Genomic DNA, 19,091 nt, shown 5'->3' with positions numbered 1-19,091 from the left:
TGTGTCTCTGTACACTATTTTCAACAGCACAATCACAAATAGGGTCAATAATTAACCTGTATTAGTGTGTGTGAGCACAGAGAGTAGACTGTGTGTGATGAGTGAATGTCCCAGTGACCTTGTAAAGGTCAAAGGTCACCCGTAGGGGATATCAGCTAAAATACTTTGATTGAAATCTGAAACACATCAGATTTTTAGAGCAGTTAAACCGTTACAAGTAATTGAGTGTTTAATCAGGGAATCATATTTCAATATACCCATCATGCTGTGAAGTATTCGTAGTATCAGGGCTTTTGTCATTCAGTATCTTTGTAATTTATGCCAATTAGTGTACTTTGAATATTTGTTCAATTCTGCTTAACAACCACAGTCAGGCCAACCTTCCACTAACAATGAAATTGGAGTTGATTTGCATTAAATAATTTGATTGCAAAGCACTTGCTTTAAAACTGCTCAACATACTTGGTTATAATGTATTTTGAATTGTACTTCACCAAAATATGCTGGTCTGAAATTCACACCAGGTGATTGTTGTATCAAAGCCTGCTGAGTGACTTTTGTTTTCAGAAATAAAGCACCCCAGAAGGGGAAAATGTTTGACTAGGTCAAGGGTTGGGGGTTACGAGGTCGTTCTGAACAATTAAAGCTTGTGCACAATATGTTATGCTTACTGAAGGTTCACTTTAATCGCCATACAATACATGTGTCTTGTATGATCATGTACATGCATGTATGGCAGACCTTATGACAATTTGAACCCAGTCCACATTACATGTATCTTACCACCAAAGCTATTTAGGTGGCACTTGTCCTTTGCTCTCTTTCATTTTATGGTGAGTGAATAGAATAATTTTGTGTACAATAAAATGAATTCTCAAACCCTGTCATAGGTCAGTGCGACTGTCTGTAGTGTCTAGTAGATACATGTGCATGCTGTGTATTTAGCATGCATATATCTCAGGACTTGAAAACACAGCACTGTTCATGTATATATGTACATGCACAGCTGGTTGTTATATGTGATTATAATATGCTTAGCTGGAATCCGGCAATCTGATTGGCTGGAGCCGGGGTTTATATCCTCAACAAGAAGACCTGCGCGTCGCGTAACATTTTTGAGCTCGCGCAAATTTCAGCTTGAGAGTTCAACGCGTCAACGCGCCATAATATCGAACAAGTCTACGGCTTGAGATTGATTTTGATGAATTTTAGTCTGGTGCAGCTCGATGAGACACAAATGAAGAATTTCTGTAAGCAGCGACGGCTATGTGACAACAACATAATTTTTTAAAGTTTTTTGAGCATTTTGTTCAAGTAAATTTCTTCAAATTCGTTGTCGCAATATCGATGCCTTACCTTACCGTATTTTATTGAATCAACTGTGCACACGCGCGTTCTGAAACGTTCTTTTTAGAGTTTGTGTGAGGCTGGGCGCTCGTGAACTCTCGTTCCAACTTCGGCCTAAAAGAACGACAATTGTCCACTTGTTTTTAATTTAAGCATTTTATAATGAGGTTATAAACGGTGCACTCGGGTATTTGGTTGCAGATATAAGACCTCTGGGCTGAAAATTAGCATATTTGGGTGAAATAATCACCGAGTGAAGCGAGGTGATTATTTCCCGCCAAATATGCTAATTTTCAGCCCAGAGGTCTTATATCCGCAACCAAGTACCCTCGCTTGCCGTTTATAACCTCTAAAAATTTCAGGTACTGTAACACCACTGTGTACAGAGCACTGTATACAATCTTTTAGATCCTGGTGTTATTACACATAGAAACTTCAGGTCCTATTAAACACGCCTGTGTACAGGGCACTGTACACTATCCTTTAGATAAAGGTACGGTCAGGTGGTGTAACAAGCACTGAACAGATCAGTGTATTCACTCCTGTAGATAAAGGAAGTGTAATAGATGTGAAAATTTCAGATCCTGTGACACCCTTGATGTACACAGAGGGGTGTAGAGCAGTATGTTCTCACAGCAGTGCAGACAGAACTCTGGTTGTTACAAATCCATCATCACAATATGTGCAGTCACATCAGTGAATTGTTTTGCTGTGTACTTCGACAATATTGGTACTAGCTGTGAATGTATACATTACTGACATATGCATCTCTCCAAAGTACACATAAATATATGTGTATACATGTACCTGTGTGCATGTATAGAACTGTCAAATGTTTTATCACACCTCTTATAAAAAAACCCACACCATATAACTGCAGCTTGCCAAACACCCATGAATTATCAAAGTTCAAACAGCATTGAGTCAATCGACAAATTTTGGGCTTTTGAAGTCGGCTTATGAAATTTTCTCATAACAAATATGAAGGCTATTTATACTTTTATCTTGATACTAACGGTATGTGTTGTTTTTTCATATTTTGCTAGGTATGTACCGTGGAATGCTCATGAAGAGGTCAAAGGTGAATTCAACTTTGAAGGCATGTTGGATCTTGTGTAAGTAGTCTGTTCATGGTGTCCTCACAAAAATTAATTCATGTCTGGAGTAGAATGTATTATATGAATTACCTTGTAGTGATCAGTCACAAAGGGTTAAAATTGTCCTGATGTCAGTAACTTTTGTTATTCAAATCATCAGTGACATTCTGAAACCAAAAGAAACGCATTTGTCAGTGTTATGGTTGTACCTATTGTGATCAAATTCAATAAAACCATGAAATGCTATTTGTCTTTTGCAACCCATATGCTGCCTGTGTATTTCATTTTTTGTACATTAGTTATATCTGTATGTGGGAATGTGGCTGGGAGCGCAAGGTTTGGTACAAAATAGTACTGTGTGTCAAATTTTGTTGCAATAAAGCACGGGTTTATGTGAGTCCAGTAAACAGTCATCAAATTCTGTGTACAACAACAGACATATGGGATATTCCATGCATGAGATAGTAATTGTGTCTTTACCATCTTTGCTTCATCGGGGCACATATTATTATATACACTGTACTGTCAGCAAGATGCAGTGTAGCTTTAATGACATCATTCATGGCAAGTAATTAACTAGTAACTGTTACCATAGTAATCCAAGAAATAAACAACCCTCTTCCGATATGCATTCTTTCTATTCATACCTGTTATTTCTACGATGACTGCCAGAATTTACATTTATACATGTTCATGTATGTCTACATGCATGTGTCTGTCCGTACTGTACTTAGAGCTAACACTGACAGGCTGTACATTCACCTCTGTACAAAAATCCACATGTTAGAAATAATCTGTGAAAAATTACTGTTATTTTGTGCAGGTAGTTATTTCTGTGGATGAAATTTATTGTCAAAATAACAAAATAAATGTTAGGCTCCAAACATTAAAAATTATTAAAAATAGACAATCAATCTGTTCTTATCTGCAATTGCTGTAGGCGTTATTTTAACGAGTAAAATTTTTTCTTAAAATATCGAACTCCTGTGAGCAGATGTTTTGTCTGGGAGGAAAAGTTCATTTAAGGGCAAGTTCTGTATTGTGTTCATATACAGTGCTCTGAATATGATAAATGTACAGTTTATTCCACTGTACCGTTACTCATGGCATTACTGCTTCACTTGTTGTACATTCTGCTTCACATTATACTTTCATAGAGACTTACCCTGTTCACCCTCAATTCCCTGTAGACCGGTCAACAACCACAATTGATAACAATGGCTTTGGGCCAAACCATTGTCATGAAAGGGTTAAAAGATCATTCCATTCCTTTCATTACAGATCCTACATAAAACTTGCCCAAGAACTTGGTTTGTATGTGATATTCCGACCGGGTCCCTATATCTGTTCAGAATGGGACCTTGGTGGTTTGCCAAGGTAAGATTGTTATCTGTGACAATCTTGATTTCATTCACTAGTTTCACACCGAAAGAGAAATTTGCTGAATTGCCGGAAATGAAAAAGTTGAACAGAATCAACTTGAAATCACTGTATTTATATCCAAGTAAAGATGTCTCAGACATCAAAATAGCCGATTATATCCATGTGAAAATGAGTAATATCAAGACTACAGTATTGTATGACCTCTAGACTAATGATATTGTCTTTGCCGTCACTGTATTCAGTAGTTGTACAAGTAGACACATTGCAGTTGCTTATATACCCGTAATAACAGTATTCCACTGCAAATGCTCACAAATCCCAGCTTCTAACGTTGTTTCCCCATTTTTTTGTATTCAATCAGTTGGTTACTCAATGACCCTGACATTGGTCTGAGAACCACAGATCCAAGGTTTCTGAAAGCAGTGGATGCATACTTTGATGTCTTGATTCCAATGGTAGAACCATTACAGGTAGGAGAATTCTATCTTCAGTAATATACATAAAATGTATAAGAGGATTTGTGGGATCATGCATGTTTTAGGTCGTATGTACCTCGAAAGTGAAAGTCTTAAACTATCGCTCAACTTTTGCTCAATGACACGTTCAACCATTCTCTGTACCAAATCAAGAATACAAATCAGAGTTCACCGTCAAAAGTTTGACACCGGACAAACAAGTTACCTAACATTTACCGGTATTTGAAATTCAAAATGGCCACCACCTCTTGGTTGACCCTGTAAGGAAAAACAAAAGTTTAAATTTTCAAAAATTGAGATGGTGATGTTTTCTTCTTCAAGAGCGTATAAATGAACCCCCACAAGTAGTAGATCAGAGCAGTATTGGAAAAATGTGAGAGTGCAGATATCTGTTGTTGAGCAAATTCTGCCTTAAATCATTTCAAATCCATTTACACATGCACAAGTCCAACACTACACTGCACCTTGCTGGGGGCATGTATACAGTTATCTCAGTCAATGTCACACTTCTTAATGTGAAAGCGGAGTGAAATTTACTCCTGGAGTTCATTTGATAACATATTGGAGGTATCAGGGTCACTGTATAATTACACCACTCGCAATATTGCAGTGTTTTTCATCAGTGCACACATCAGAGATTGTAATCACCCCGCTGTGTAAGCATTCATTAGACGGATTGTATGTTTCTGGTTTCAGTACTCAGAGGGTGGGCCTATCATCGCAGTGCAGGTTGAAAATGAATACGGGTCATATGGTAGTGACCTCAATTACATGGTCTACATCAAAGAGGTGAGTCTGGTCGCCATGGTTACTGCAAGTCTTTGTAACATAAGAATAAGCCACAAAGGCAGTCATTAACGTCTTTGTCTATTTGATGTTGACATAAAATTTCTAAGCATAATGGTGTAAGTATGCAATACTATTTATAATTTATAACGCAAATTTGAAATACCTGTGCATGGACATCCATCATGCGTTATTGATTGCCACTGCTGATCATTTATTATATCTGTTTTCACTCGGCTATTATATTTTTACGGTCAGATTTTGTAAAAAAAAATTGATGGTGCGTTTATATACATGTACAATTTTCAGTTATTGTTGAATTTACCACAGAGAGACGCATGCAGCACCAATTCAAATTTTCATCTAGGATTTGCTGGTCATCAGAAAATTTTATCGAATGAATGAATGCATGAAAACCAGACTAACAAACCCTAAATTGCATTTCTTGAAGTGCAATATTTTCTTTTTTTGCTAGGTTGTACCCTTCCACCACCTCAGTTTGGTTCCACCCAATTGTTTATTCAATGTTCAGGTGGACCTATGCACACAACTTACAGGGGTGGAAGTTTTGATGTGCATGTCACAACATGTCTGCTGCCACTCTGCTACACTCTGTGCAACCAGCACCTTCTAACACTTTTTACAGAGTGCATTTCCTTTCCAATTTCTTCACCTTCTGAACATGTTCATTAATGCAAAACACATGCATGTTTGCAGACACTAATTTGCATGTTTTAGATGTATCACATCCCCCCTCCCCTCACTATATGGAGGGACTGGGGATATATGGATTAAAGGCAGAGGATGGTCACAGGCCCCTTGTCTCAATACATGTAGTTGATATTCAGGAAACTTAGACTGCCATTTTGTAAAATCTGCTAAAAGTTAGACACTTGCACAATGTTACAACAATGAGCTATTTGTAGCCCCTGATAACCAAGAAAATGCATCTCAGAGTAAAATGAATGGCATTCTAGAATAAGGTTTTTACTGTTTTAAGGATAGGAATTAAGCTTACACTGCTTGAATTGCTGTCAATTTCAAACGTAACACGACCAAAACTTTTAATCAGTAAAATGTTAATTAAAGCCTCATTTATTATATTTGCATTTTTCTCAACAAGATTGTTTTAATTCAAATGCATTTTATCTAAAGTAGGTTATCGAAGTGTGACCATGGTAATGCCTTCAAATATTAGCAATGAATTGCACTACTTATTTTTGAACAACTAATTTTTGAGTTGCAAATCACATATGGCCGCACCATATGTATATGCCAGTATAAGCACCTGAATTTTATTGACCATATCAATCACCAGGGATTGAAATACGGTGCGATATGTAGTGACATTTTCATAGGCAATATGGCTTACAATAATGAGAATTCAAGTATAATCTCCTAGAAGATTGGATGATATTTTTTTAGCACGCAAAACACAAAAAGATCACATGATTTGTAAGTGACCATCCTTGTGAACCTCATCTTGGGCAGTTATAATCCCTTTCCCAGGTTGTACATCCCCTGCATGCTTTAAGGATCACTTACAAATTTAGACTGGCTGCCGCATTGAGCTGATAGTGCATATGATGTGGAGAATTGCTCTTTCCACCATTCTAACGCCGTCTACTCCATCTGTTTTGCAATCTCTCCACTTGCCACGCAGGCTCTAGAAAAACGGGGAATAAAAGAACTGTTCTTAACCAGTGACAATAGTCACATAGCTTACACCAATGGACAGATACCCAATGGTAAGGTGTCACTGGTAGTCTACAAACACATCCATATATATGAACAGCAAAACACATTGTAGGATCCCTTCCCTTATCTTTCATTTTATCATACTCTCTGTGAACACTAACTTAACCCTTCATCCTTGATGAAATTGCTTTTCCTTGTTTTGACCGGTGTCCTTAATCTTTAGTGGAATTTTCCATTACATATACTGTTTGGTCTGTATGGTATAATATCACCATGGGTAGCCATCAAAACTGGGAAAGGCTGCTATGATGTGGAAATCTGGAATTTTTTTGATGATAGAGTTTTACTCCGAGACATGTTGTTGTAAAAAAATTAAACGATGTCTTTCACGTCGTTGATTTTACTGAATTCTAGCAGCCTACTGACATACCATGAAGTTGATGTCACCAAAACATTTCATCGACAGTCTTGTCTCAATGATGACTCATTGACGTCATTACAAAATTAATCCATGAAAATTTGAAGATTCTCCAAATTTTGCTGGCCACATATTTGACTGTAATATCTGTAGTGTGGTGTTGTATTGGATCTTGTGTAAAACTCTATCATCTTCCAGATATTCCACCTCATTACTTACATGTACATGTACACATAATTTAAATCTATCAGTCATAACACTTCAGTTATTCCTTTCAAAAATCGTGTTACATTCCATCCGTAAAATTACCAGGCCTTGGAAAAACGTGGGATTAAGGAATTAGTTTTGACATCTGATGGAACAATGGAAGAAAGATATATGAATGGAAGAATTCCTGACGGTGAGACAAGAAAGAGTTGTGATTGGTCAAGCGGTGTGATTGAGTGAAATTGTCAGCCAATCGACATTAGTGATCATGTCCATGATGTCATAACACAGTCACTGATTGTAAAACATTGGTATTGTGGTACCATTATTGCTAACATTGTTTTAAGGTAGTTTGTGTCTCAAAGACTCCACCAAACTTGAAAAATTGAAAGACTTTACCAAAAGGATTTTATTTCTAAATCAAGAATAAATATCAGCAGTTGCCATGCAAAAGTTTGGTAAAAGAGAAATAAATCCTTTAACATTAATGCACATTTGAAATTCAAAATGGTCGCCATCCCTGTGTTGACTCTGTGAGAGAAAGTTAAATTTTCAATTTTCACTAAAATAAGCTGGTGAAAAGTTAAATTTTCTCCATGAATTAACCCCACAAGTACATATAGTAGACAAAAAAGCATTTCAAAGTTTGAGAGTCTGAATATCTGTCCCTTGGGCACATTCTACCTTAAGTTCAGATATCGATACATCGAACACTGTCTTCTCTAAAAATGTTACATTTTATATCTACAACTCCTGTATCACTTGTGATGATTCATGTCTCATGATGGCCTACATATAAAGTATGTCAACTGTACACTTGTAAGAGAGTTCACAATGTTGCTGTTAGAGGTCAAAGGTCACTGCTTGGCTCTCCATTGTGATATGCAGTAACGCGTACCAAATCATGGCTGATTGGACCATCGTTTAGAAAGAAGAGAAAAGCAAATCTTTATCACTTCAGATGTCAATGTGTACATTGTTTTGAATAAAAGTACACAAAATTAAACTGAGAAAATGAGTGACAGCCAATCAGTCACCTGTCAACAGATCAGTGACCACATGGCCATCAAACAGCAAGTATAGATTCTTTGGAAACTGCAAACGAAACTGTTCGGAACATCTACATTTTTTATGAAATATTTCCGTGTAATATGCTATCTTTTACTATCAACATTACATGTTTTACCATATACAGTGATGTATGATGGGTTATGAAGGCAAATATTGATATTTCTCTGTGCTAGTCTGTGATAATTTTTTGCATGTAATCAGGAAAAATTATCTGGCAAAAACATAATCCATTGTTATAAGTCAAAATCACCACCTGTATGTACATCACAACACAGAGTGAAATAAATTTCACAAAAGTTCTTTCAACTTTCATGTCATCTGCCATTTACAAATCACCAATATGCTCCACACTATCAACTGTAATTAGCGTGCTTTAAAATGAAAATTGCAATGAGGAAAAAGCCCAGCAATAACAGTATGTAGACCATGGTTTAAAAAAGGCAGGTTTGGTATGAAACCTTGAGAACCCATCATAATTAAAGTTCCAAAACTATAGTTGAAATTATGCATATGGAAAGTGACTGCATTGCTTTTTATGTTCAGATATTTTGAAAGATTAAAAATTTTGAAATGTTGTCTCATTACAGTGCTGATGACGGCAAATTTCCAAGTCAAACCAGAGAAACATTTTGGTCTTGTTCAGTCTATACAGGTATGTAAAGGTCATGTAAAATTATTTAAACCTTTATACTGCGTGAACTTTTGTATGCCTCATCTGTGTCACCATGACAAACAAAATGCATGTGGAGTAGGCTTTGAGTTCAGTGCTATTTCATCAAGTGCACGTTTGCGCTAAACACACTGTAAGCCATGATTACACCATAAAAACTATGAGTTTGCTTTTGAAATGTAAATTCGAACACTTCAGCAGCTTTAACTTCCCCACAAACTCTTCATAGAAAAAATTCAAATCATTATTTTTTCATATCGAATTTTCTCGTTGAATTTTTGTACTTGCAAATTTCTAGGGTATTTCTAGGTGTGGTTAGGTTAAACATGATGAGTTGTATTTGTCATGGGCTTGTTTTAAAGCCATCGCTTGCGATCCCTGGGTCCGGGAGTGGCAATGAATAATGAAGGCAAACCCATGTTGACTTCGTGTTTAATCCATTATCGGCTTAGATAAGAACCCACTTCTACGGAATTCCTAATTCAGACAGTTTTGTTTGAATACAAATACTATAAGCGAACATAACAGACGATGTTACAAAAACGGTAGTTAGTTTTTGCTGTCATATTCCTTACGCTCAGTATTCATGTACGATACCGAGTGAACCAAGAAAACCCGAGTACATAGCTCTGCGTACGATGCTGAGTGTTCCCGGCGTTATACGGCCTATCACCACAGTCCTACTGACTGCATGCCACACAGACCTGCAGACAAAGCCGGCCACCGCGGTCCCAATTTGGACCGCGCATGAAACACTACTTTCGGTCGAAATCAACTCAATTCTGATCTATGCCTACCTGACTCACTCAACCGCTCACAGACTGGAAAAAAAATTCTCTCGTGATGTCCCAAACGCTTAGTTTGCCGGCGATCACGGCCATGGGCCCAGTAGCCGGCCATAACTACTGTGTGGAAGGGAATACAGCACATTTGGTTCCGGTCACTCGTCCTGTCAAGATCGATCTCACCGCGGTGCGTGAATATGCTATTGAATGCGATCACAAAGGGAGGTGGAAATCGTTCAGCGGGATGTGTCATTCAATATTCATCAAAAAAGCCACGATACTTAGGTAAAAAGGATTAATATACGGAATAAATAAATGTCAGTTCGACCGAAATATACGCGGGGGGCAAAATTTACACGGAAATTTACAATGAAACGAGAGTTGTAAAAACCTGCAAGTTACAAGGGACGTCGGCGTGAAGCAAACAGTGGAACGACCAGTACCGGCAAAAACGCTGCAATAATCATAACCGTTGAAAGTCAGCTAGATATATAGACCCTGTGATGCCGTGATGCGGGCCGAAGGGGCTGTTGTCACAAAGAGGGAAATTATGCCCGATTGTGTTTTGCAGCTCATACGGTCCCCGTACCCAAATCCTCCGAATCGCTCGTACATGGGTCACCGTTGGCAGTAAGTCGTGTCTTTGACACAAACCAAACGGCCCTTTTGAGGGCCACCACATCTTCCAAAAAGAGAACTACCGTAAATACTACACTGGCTTTTGCCGTACACACATACCTAAAATATGCGCATTGTCACAAGCAAAGTCTTATGATATTGAATGAAAACCTTATAGCTAAACTGCGGCAGTATGTCTTCGGCCGATTTCGGGGTTTTATTGATTGAATGCTATTTATTTGGGGAATTTTTTTCATTGTGTATTTCGTAAGTGATCCGGTGTACACACCAAATGTTTGATCGTTAGCACGTTCTGCGCGTCACTTCGTGATTGACAGCAGTTTGAAATGGTCAACGGCTATGTTGTCGACGCCACTGACCGTGTACAGAAAGAGATTTTTCATCAATAAGCCGCTTGAAACTGTAAAACAGACAGTATTTCGCTCACAACCTTATGTCTAAAGTATTCACAAAAGGTACTATGGTGGCACAGCGCTATATTTATCTGCATGGATAAGATTTTTGCCAGTTTTCTGGAGCAGTTGCTTGCATTGCTGCCATGTGTCAGTCATTCGAAACAATGAACCCACTGAAGTTAAGCTGCCTTTTATACCCAAGTAATGGCTTTAATGATCCTCTGTCATAACTGTATGTTTTCAGGTTTTGTGCTCAAATCATGATGTATGATTGAGCTAATGTTACAACTTGTCAAGCTCTGATGTGGAACCGATACTTATTATTGAAATCACAGCTTTCATTGTAACATAATATAAGTGATGTAAGATACAACTTAATATCTGAGTTATGTCACATTTACATGTATAAGCTCTATATTTGATGTAACTTTACCAGGGTGATGATAAACCACTGATGGTGATGGAATACTGGTCAGGTTGGTTTGATCATTGGGGTGAAGATCATCATGTACTCAGTGTTGAAGGTCAGTAATTTTATTCCTCCTCTGTAAAACAGCCCTCTTCAAACTCTGTCCAGTCCTGCAATCTATCATCTCAGCCATTATAGAATATACATTCTGTCTGACACAATCATCAACTGTGAATTACTGGATGATATTCATGAGGCTATGTGCATCTTTCTATCAGTCATGCATGTATATAAGATTCAGTATAAGTCTGATCAGCAAACTGTCAGTGCCATGGCTAACATTTCTCACTGCTTTCACTTTTCCCTGCACCTTTCTACAAAGGACCTAGCAGTTTTGTTAGCCTAAACACAATGCCAAGTGATCAACACTGCACAACGTACTTTAGGTACTCGCGCTGGTTACAGTATTGGAATTCAGCTCACAAACAATAAAGTAGCTCCTATTTAAGTTAGAGTTACCATAGAATTCAATGCTTCCAGTCCCTTCAACATTAAGAGTATCTGTAGTACTTCCAGTGACATGCTATCCACTGATCCATTACATCATAATGTACTCATCCATGTCATGCACCCATTCATGTCACAAAATGGCATATTGATCATGTATGTGTACACTTCACAGTACCAGCAACTGAAAGTCAAGCATGTCTCATAGATTAATCTGACACTGCCAGCCAGTTGTGTTATTGTATTTTGAACTGTGTGATTTTCTCACAAAAATAATTGCATAATATTTCCCAAGCAGCAACAGGTTGACATTCTCACCAAACATTTAAAAAGCCATGCATTTTAACAAATTTATATTAAAATAGTGCTACGATGTTAAAAGATATTGTGCAATTTTCCAAAAAGTAAATTTTAAAACATTCTTTTTCCAAATCAAAAGTAAAAAAAAATCAGGGGGTCACTGTGCAAATTCTGGTACCAGAGAAATGAGACTTCAAATTCAAAAGGCCACCAATCCAATGCTAAGTTGTTCCGGAAGAATTTCATTTTATTCAAAATTTCTCACAAAAAGATTGTAAAGACATTATATACTGCACAAGCTTCAAAATATGCCAACACAAGCAGTCGACCGGAAAAGTATTTCAAAAATTTCAGCATCCAAATATCTGTCCCCAAGGCACATTCTACCTTTCATTAATATGACATGCTTAGCGTCACAGTCTGTAGATATCCCTACATGTGATGCTCTGATACAATTATGTCGTAATGGAATGTGTCTCTGTTTTCCTCAGAAATGGAGAAAGTTTTAGTGCGTATCTTAGACATGGGTGCGTCTGTCAATTTCTACATGTTTCATGGCGGCACTAACTTTGGATTTTGGAATGGTGCTAATTCGGACTATGATGGTAAATACCAACCAACAATCACAAGCTATGGTAAGTATCAGTTTGTTGAATTATGGTATTCAAACCGCTTCATGTTGTATTGAAAAGTGGAGCATTATATTCCATTATATAACCATGCCCTGCCTGTTGCATTTTGATTGGTCAAGCAGAACCACGTGACTGACCACAAATACGCAGTAATGCTTTGTTTTCATGCCGTGAATTAAAATAATAATAAGATTAACAACTCAAAATATCGCAACTTTACAGCTCAAACGTAAATCATATTCAATCACAAAATAAAATGGAGCACTTGCAGGTCAAGTTGAGATACTTTTTTCTGAAAACATCTCCGGATTTGCCAATTTTTTACAGCACGCGTGACAGTGCGTCGCGTATTGCTCAGTTTCTAGGGCCCAGTTGTCATTAGCTCCTGAAATTTTCGGAAATTTTTACGGTTTTCTAGGGTTCACTCATAATATAATGGAAATAATAGACTCCGCTCTGACCATTAACGTTTATTTATGGGCACGGGCTCGAGGAAAGCCAAATTAACGGGCTCGGCAAGCCTCGCCCATTAATTTTTGGTTTTCCTCTTGCCCTTGCCTACAAATGGATTTTAATGGTCAACACGTCGCCCGTTATTTCTATATTTCATGCCATATCTTGCTTAGTTGGTATACCATTATCTAGTCTAGTTGTTCAAAAACCAGTGGAGCATGACAGGTTCCATGTGTTGCATTTTAACAAAGACGTGAACATTTGAAGGTCGTGATACTGTAGACATGGCTTTTGCTGACTAAGCCAGCTTTAACCCTTCTCCTGCCATGTTCATATTTCACCATTAGGTCAAGTTCATTATAACTAGTCAAGCACAAAATGTCCGTCCCATTTGGTGCATTCTAACAAAACATTGAACATTTGAAGGCCCCTGAAATGACAGATATGGTAAACATGATTTTGATTGACTAAAGCTGTTGGAACAGACCATGGCAAATGGGTGAAAATACATATTGCTCAATACTGCATTTCACTGAGTTGGCTATGGGGAAGTGATACTGTCTGGCAGGGAAAGGGTTGATATGCCATGCCGAGTACCTACATTGTAGGTCAAAAGACTCCAGCTTTTGGCTCTATACCGCTTTTAAACTTATAGTGTTTGAAAGATTCGGCAGGATAAAAGGGAATTGTCAGATGGGTGAGTACACATGTGAAAATACTACTTGAAAGTATAGCTAATCTTATCATTTGTCCTTTACATGACAGACTATGATGCGCCATTATCAGAGTCTGGTGACCTGACAGAGAAGTATTTCAAAATCAGAGAAATATTGAAAAGACATGCACAGCCAGGAATGGGTAAGTAATCAGCGTTACTTCATTGAGAGTTGTGAGGACTTTGCAAAAAAATGCCTCGATTGTGTTGAGGAGTGTTTGTACTGTGGCTTTCTTAAAAGCCATGGCAACCAATCGTCTGGATCATTCAGAATCGTTTAGGACTGTTTCTCTATGCTTGATGCCATACAGTTATTAAGTGTCCTCACTTCATGGCAGATGCCATTGTAGTACCGGTAGAACTTAACAGTCCAGCTACATTGTGTATACTACACATTTGTAATTTGTTGATTACAAATAGAGATTGTCTCACAATTTGTTGTGCCCTATTTCAGTGCCAGATGTATTACCAGGACCACCAAAGATCATCGGCAAAATCAGTGGAAAGGTCGAAGTTCAAATGACTCACTTTATGCCACTGAAAGACACTTTCAGTTTCGTTGAGGTATGCACTTACATGTATTAACCCTTTCATCCCAATTTCCCACTCTAGAGGTTCATCTCTGACTATTTATGTGATGTCAGTGTAATCCTATGAAAGTTGCGTCCAGTTTATCAATTTGTTTACAAATAAAGCTGATAAACAACCTACCCCCTAAATGTAAACAAGTAATCTAGCACAATGCATGTATGATGGGCAGACATGAAGCACTTTTACCAAATAGTGCTGGTTCTGTTCTTGATACAAGGACTTTCAGTATCACTCTATTTTCTTTGTGTGTTTATAACCTGCATAAAACTCTTTAAATGTAAGCTTTGAATTTCATGTCAGTAATATAAATGTTTTTAGGTCATAAGATGGTTACATAGAGGGATAGATATTTAAACTGACGGACAGTCAAATAGACTGCATAAAGAGATGGAGAGATTCAAATATTTTTTTGACTGTCCATGCTCAGTGGGAGAGAGTTAGTGATATGTCTGTATAGATATCTACATGTACATACTCCATAGAAATCTGATAGTGTGAAAGACAATCCAGAACACACTGGGTGATCATAACTGTTCAACATTGTGACCATGAGACTCAATTTAAATGTCTTATAGACTCAATGGTTTGCTTATAAAATGGCAAAAACTCTTATTCTTAAGGATGTACGATCGGAAAAAGTAAAAGTAATGTCAATTTTTTGAAATGGGGATTTTTGAATACCTACATATGTGAATAGTCCAAAACTGGGAAAGAAACATGGGGTCACCGCGCTTGTTTTTTACAAAATGACATAAAAATTCACGGTTTTTCACAAAATCACTAAAAATCAATAAAACAGGTCATCATTTTCACATTAATATCATGATTGCATTTTTCACGTTTACACTGTAAAAGAATAAAGAAATTATAAATCTAAGCTACTTTGAAGATTTTACTTACATTAAAACTGAGTTAAAAAGTCATCATATTTATTTTTTAACCAAAATTGCAACAAATATGCCCCAAATTTTAGGAATGGGAGAGGGTAATTTATTAATTATTGATAATTTCTACTAATGTCATTTTCTCAAACTTTGCCAAATAATAGCTCTTTTTGTGAATTTTTCAAAACCATTTTGTTTAGTAGGTCACCGAGCTCGATTTTTCACAATTTTGCAAAATCTAACCAGGATTTACAGGTTCTGGCGATAAACCATGCTCTCCCGGGTTCGTCGCGCGAGGGCGCTCTTCAAATGCAGCTGACCTGCTGCAGTGGCTACCTTCAGTGGCCTTGTCCAGGCATGGTCATGATTCAAGCCTACCTGTAAACTTTAATGAGAGGGAAATGACAGAACAAAGCAAAGACTTTTAGGTTCTTCTACTTTTAGAGTCTATATATTAAAACAGCATACAAAAAATCGCGTAATATTTATTGCCGTGACGCTTATGTTGACTTCCCTGCAGGCTAAGTAGGCTAAGTTGTCACACACTACGCGGAGCCAGGAGCCGAGGCCGTGAACTTGGCGTTTCTCCAATACACGATGACAATCGTAAAGGCAAGCCCGCAACTGACACAAGTGTCAAGATTTTCGGCTAGTTCACTCAAATCGACAATGCAACGGCCATTTTTTCATTCTCCGGTGGGTCTACTAGCGACACTATCATTGGAATTATAACCACGACCTGCTCTTAATAGCGAATCAGACGTCACATTCCTGACTTACGCTGTACAGGCTACGGTCATGTTGCATTTTTTTATCTCTTTGCTGAATTCTCGTACCTTCCAGCATGTTTTGAGGGCACGCTGAACATTTTCTCGGCGCGATTTTCCTTTACCTGCAGACGACATTTTGTACAACGCAAAAACGTTCGGAACGTCACTATGCGCGCGTGGTTACTATGGATACATTTCTGCGCGGAAATTGGCGCAGTACGCTTATATTTTTCCGATCGTACATCCTTAAACCGGATAAGCTCAATCCAATCAATTTTTTTCCCATTCACTGACACAAACAAATGAATTTCAAATAAACCCCCATAATTTCATCTTTCAACTTTATACAGTAGAGATGTAGAAAATTTGATGTTACAGGTTGCAAAAATTAGAGTCTAGGTAGTTACAAGTAGTGTGTAGGCACATTATATTTGTACAAATGTCCCCATTTTTCATTAAAGTGAGGTTTTCACGGCTGGCAAATTTTAGCTGACAACTGGTTGTTTTGCCCCCTGCAAGCTATTTTCCACATCTTTGATACGAAACAAAAACCCTGCAATACCTTTGCAGGATATTAATGGAAGTGTACACTGTACTTCGCTGAGTTTTAAAGGGAAACCTAAGTCCAGCGACTTTGACAGTTTATGCCTTCCAAAATCACCCTTGAGTAAAATGCAGCTCAAATTTGCAACATAATTGCAAGCGTTGACGACTACAGCGCGACAAAAAGAGAAGTTCAAGTAGACGACATTTATGGAAATGAGTCCGGAATTCCATGGGCGCGAAAGGGCTCATGGGAGAAGCGTGCGTGACGTCATCGGCGATACAGACGATTGTAGCTTGCAGCTGGAGGAGTACTGTGAACAGTTCAGCGAATTCGTAAGACGACTATGGAGAGTTCGGACAGCGTTATTTCTGACATCGATTATTACTTTTCCCTGACTGAAATCAAACCATACTAATTTGAACCTGTCCAAGATATGTAATAATTAGAAAGCATCTCAAAACATCGTTCATATCTTGGTTGCTTGCGTTTTCGTATGATTCAGCGGAGGGAGTCACTGTGCTTGTACAGACCCCGAACTGGATTGGAGAGACTGAGTGACCCTGCGATCCTTCACCGCTACGTTTCTAAAACAGAGTTTTCTGTATCAGTCGCTTAAAATTAATTTTTGGTTCGTGAATGATACGGAATGATTGACTGATTGTATGTGTAAGTCGAGCTTAGCCAGATCTTTAAGGTTGCGAAATCTCCGATATGTATCAGAAAATATTTATTAGCGATTTGACAAATCTATTATAGTGTCGTCTGTTTTTTCGAAGCTGGTGTCGAACTTAGGAAGTCGGACTTACTCAGGTCTACAAAGTGATGAAATCGCCGATATAATGAATATTTGCCCGCTATTTACAAATATAGTATCGTCTTAAAGCTTGTTGTAAGGAATGTGTTTCATACAAGACCAGCCCAAACTCCCAACGTTGTATCTTTTACAGATTTTTAAACTCGCCCGACTTTCTTTAGCCACTGTCTTCGAAAAAGCTGTTCTGTGGGAAGACGGTAAAAGCTGACTCCGTTTGTTCTTCCCTGAGTGATTTTTGCACTCAACTGAACAACACTTAACTATTTGTTATGCTGCTGAGCATTAAAGAGTCGTAACGTGCAGAACTGCACTGCTGCAGTCATAGACTCCAATGCTTTGGTGGGCTGTCACACACGTTCATGTATCGCCGATGACGTCACGCACGCTCCTCCCATGAGCCCTTTCGCTCCCATGGGATTCCGAGCTCATTTCCATAAATGTCGTCTACTTCAATGTCTCTTTTCGTTGCTCCATAGTTGTCGGCGCGTGCAATTATGTTGCAAATTTGAGCTGCATTTTATTCAAGGGTGATTTTGGAAGGGATAAACTGTCAATGTCGCTTGACTTAGGTTTCCCTTTAAGTGAAACTTTCACACGAGTGTAATGCATGAGATGACCTATGACCTCTTATTGATAAATGAATGAATGCTGGTACCATAACCCACTCTCATTACTACCTGTGTGTGTTGTCTCTTCAACAGCCAATAGAGTCAGACAATGTCAAACCAATGGAGCTGATGCCAATCAACAACAATGGAGGTCAAGGTTACGGGTACATTCTGTATCGCACTGTCATTGACGGCAAATCCAAACAGATCAGTTTCACCAGGGCCATCAGAGACAGAGCTCAGATCTTTGTCAATGGTGTTGAAATCAGCGTGGTCTCAGCATGGCAGTACGCTGCTATACCATTGAAAAATTTAAAAGAGGTGAGTATTACCAGCATGTGAATAATGAATAGTGTTTTGATGTAATCTCTGAAAATGAACTTATTTTTGAAAATCTTCAAGATTCTTAATGACATTACAGTTCTTATTTACACATCACTGTGTTATTACTATTTAATTATTATCATAATTCTTTCACTTTGCCATTCGGTACAAGTAAGGAGGATACTAACTCAATACATGTGACAGGCTACATGCTGGGTTTCTAGAAACCAAAATGTCAGTCATGAAATAAATGCCAGAACAGAGCATTGCTCTTGGAGAGAACATGTATCAGATAAAATCATGGAATCAAAACACTTCAACAATATCTAATGTATCTTTATAATTATGGAATATTTTTCCCTGTGAAGTTAAAATCTCACAACATGCCAACAGTGGTAATTGTCATTACTGAATGTGTTTAAATGAAAACCTGGTATTCATGATGAATCTGAAACTGTTAACAGTACCTTTTTATACTGAACATATTCATTATTGACCAGACAAATATGTTATCAATTATAGATATTATTTAAACGATGTATTACCAACAGTTTCTTTATATGTT

At 37.9% G+C, this 19,091-nt stretch overlaps 1 protein-coding gene across 2 annotated transcripts in view; it reads left to right on the top strand.

The window, feature by feature from the left end:
- The window catches only part of LOC139126288 (beta-galactosidase-1-like protein 2), a 33,015-nt gene that overhangs the window by 1,516 nt on the left and 12,408 nt on the right, over positions 1-19,091 (top strand). The window contains exons 2-12 of one of the 2 annotated variants that reach the window (XM_070692330.1): positions 2,394-2,462; positions 3,726-3,821; positions 4,189-4,297; positions 5,000-5,092; positions 6,753-6,837; positions 9,071-9,135; positions 11,409-11,496; positions 12,680-12,823; positions 14,039-14,131; positions 14,443-14,552; positions 18,296-18,523. In XM_070692330.1, the coding sequence (XP_070548431.1) occupies positions 2,394-2,462; positions 3,726-3,821; positions 4,189-4,297; positions 5,000-5,092; positions 6,753-6,837; positions 9,071-9,135; positions 11,409-11,496; positions 12,680-12,823; positions 14,039-14,131; positions 14,443-14,552; positions 18,296-18,523 (1,180 nt within the window). Of the gene's footprint in view, positions 1-2,393; positions 2,463-3,725; positions 3,822-4,188; positions 4,298-4,999; positions 5,093-6,752; positions 6,838-7,517; positions 7,606-9,070; positions 9,136-11,408; positions 11,497-12,679; positions 12,824-14,038; positions 14,132-14,442; positions 14,553-18,295; positions 18,524-19,091 lie in introns of both variants that reach the window. The other variant, XM_070692328.1, reaches the window with a different exon arrangement.

The sequence above is a fragment of the Ptychodera flava genome (assembly GCF_041260155.1).
Source record: "Ptychodera flava strain L36383 chromosome 3 unlocalized genomic scaffold, AS_Pfla_20210202 Scaffold_27__1_contigs__length_13241970_pilon, whole genome shotgun sequence".
Lineage (NCBI taxonomy): Eukaryota > Metazoa > Hemichordata > Enteropneusta > Ptychoderidae > Ptychodera > Ptychodera flava.
The sequence above is the reverse complement of the archived record's forward strand: the minus strand, read 5'-3'. Positions and strand labels throughout refer to the sequence as shown.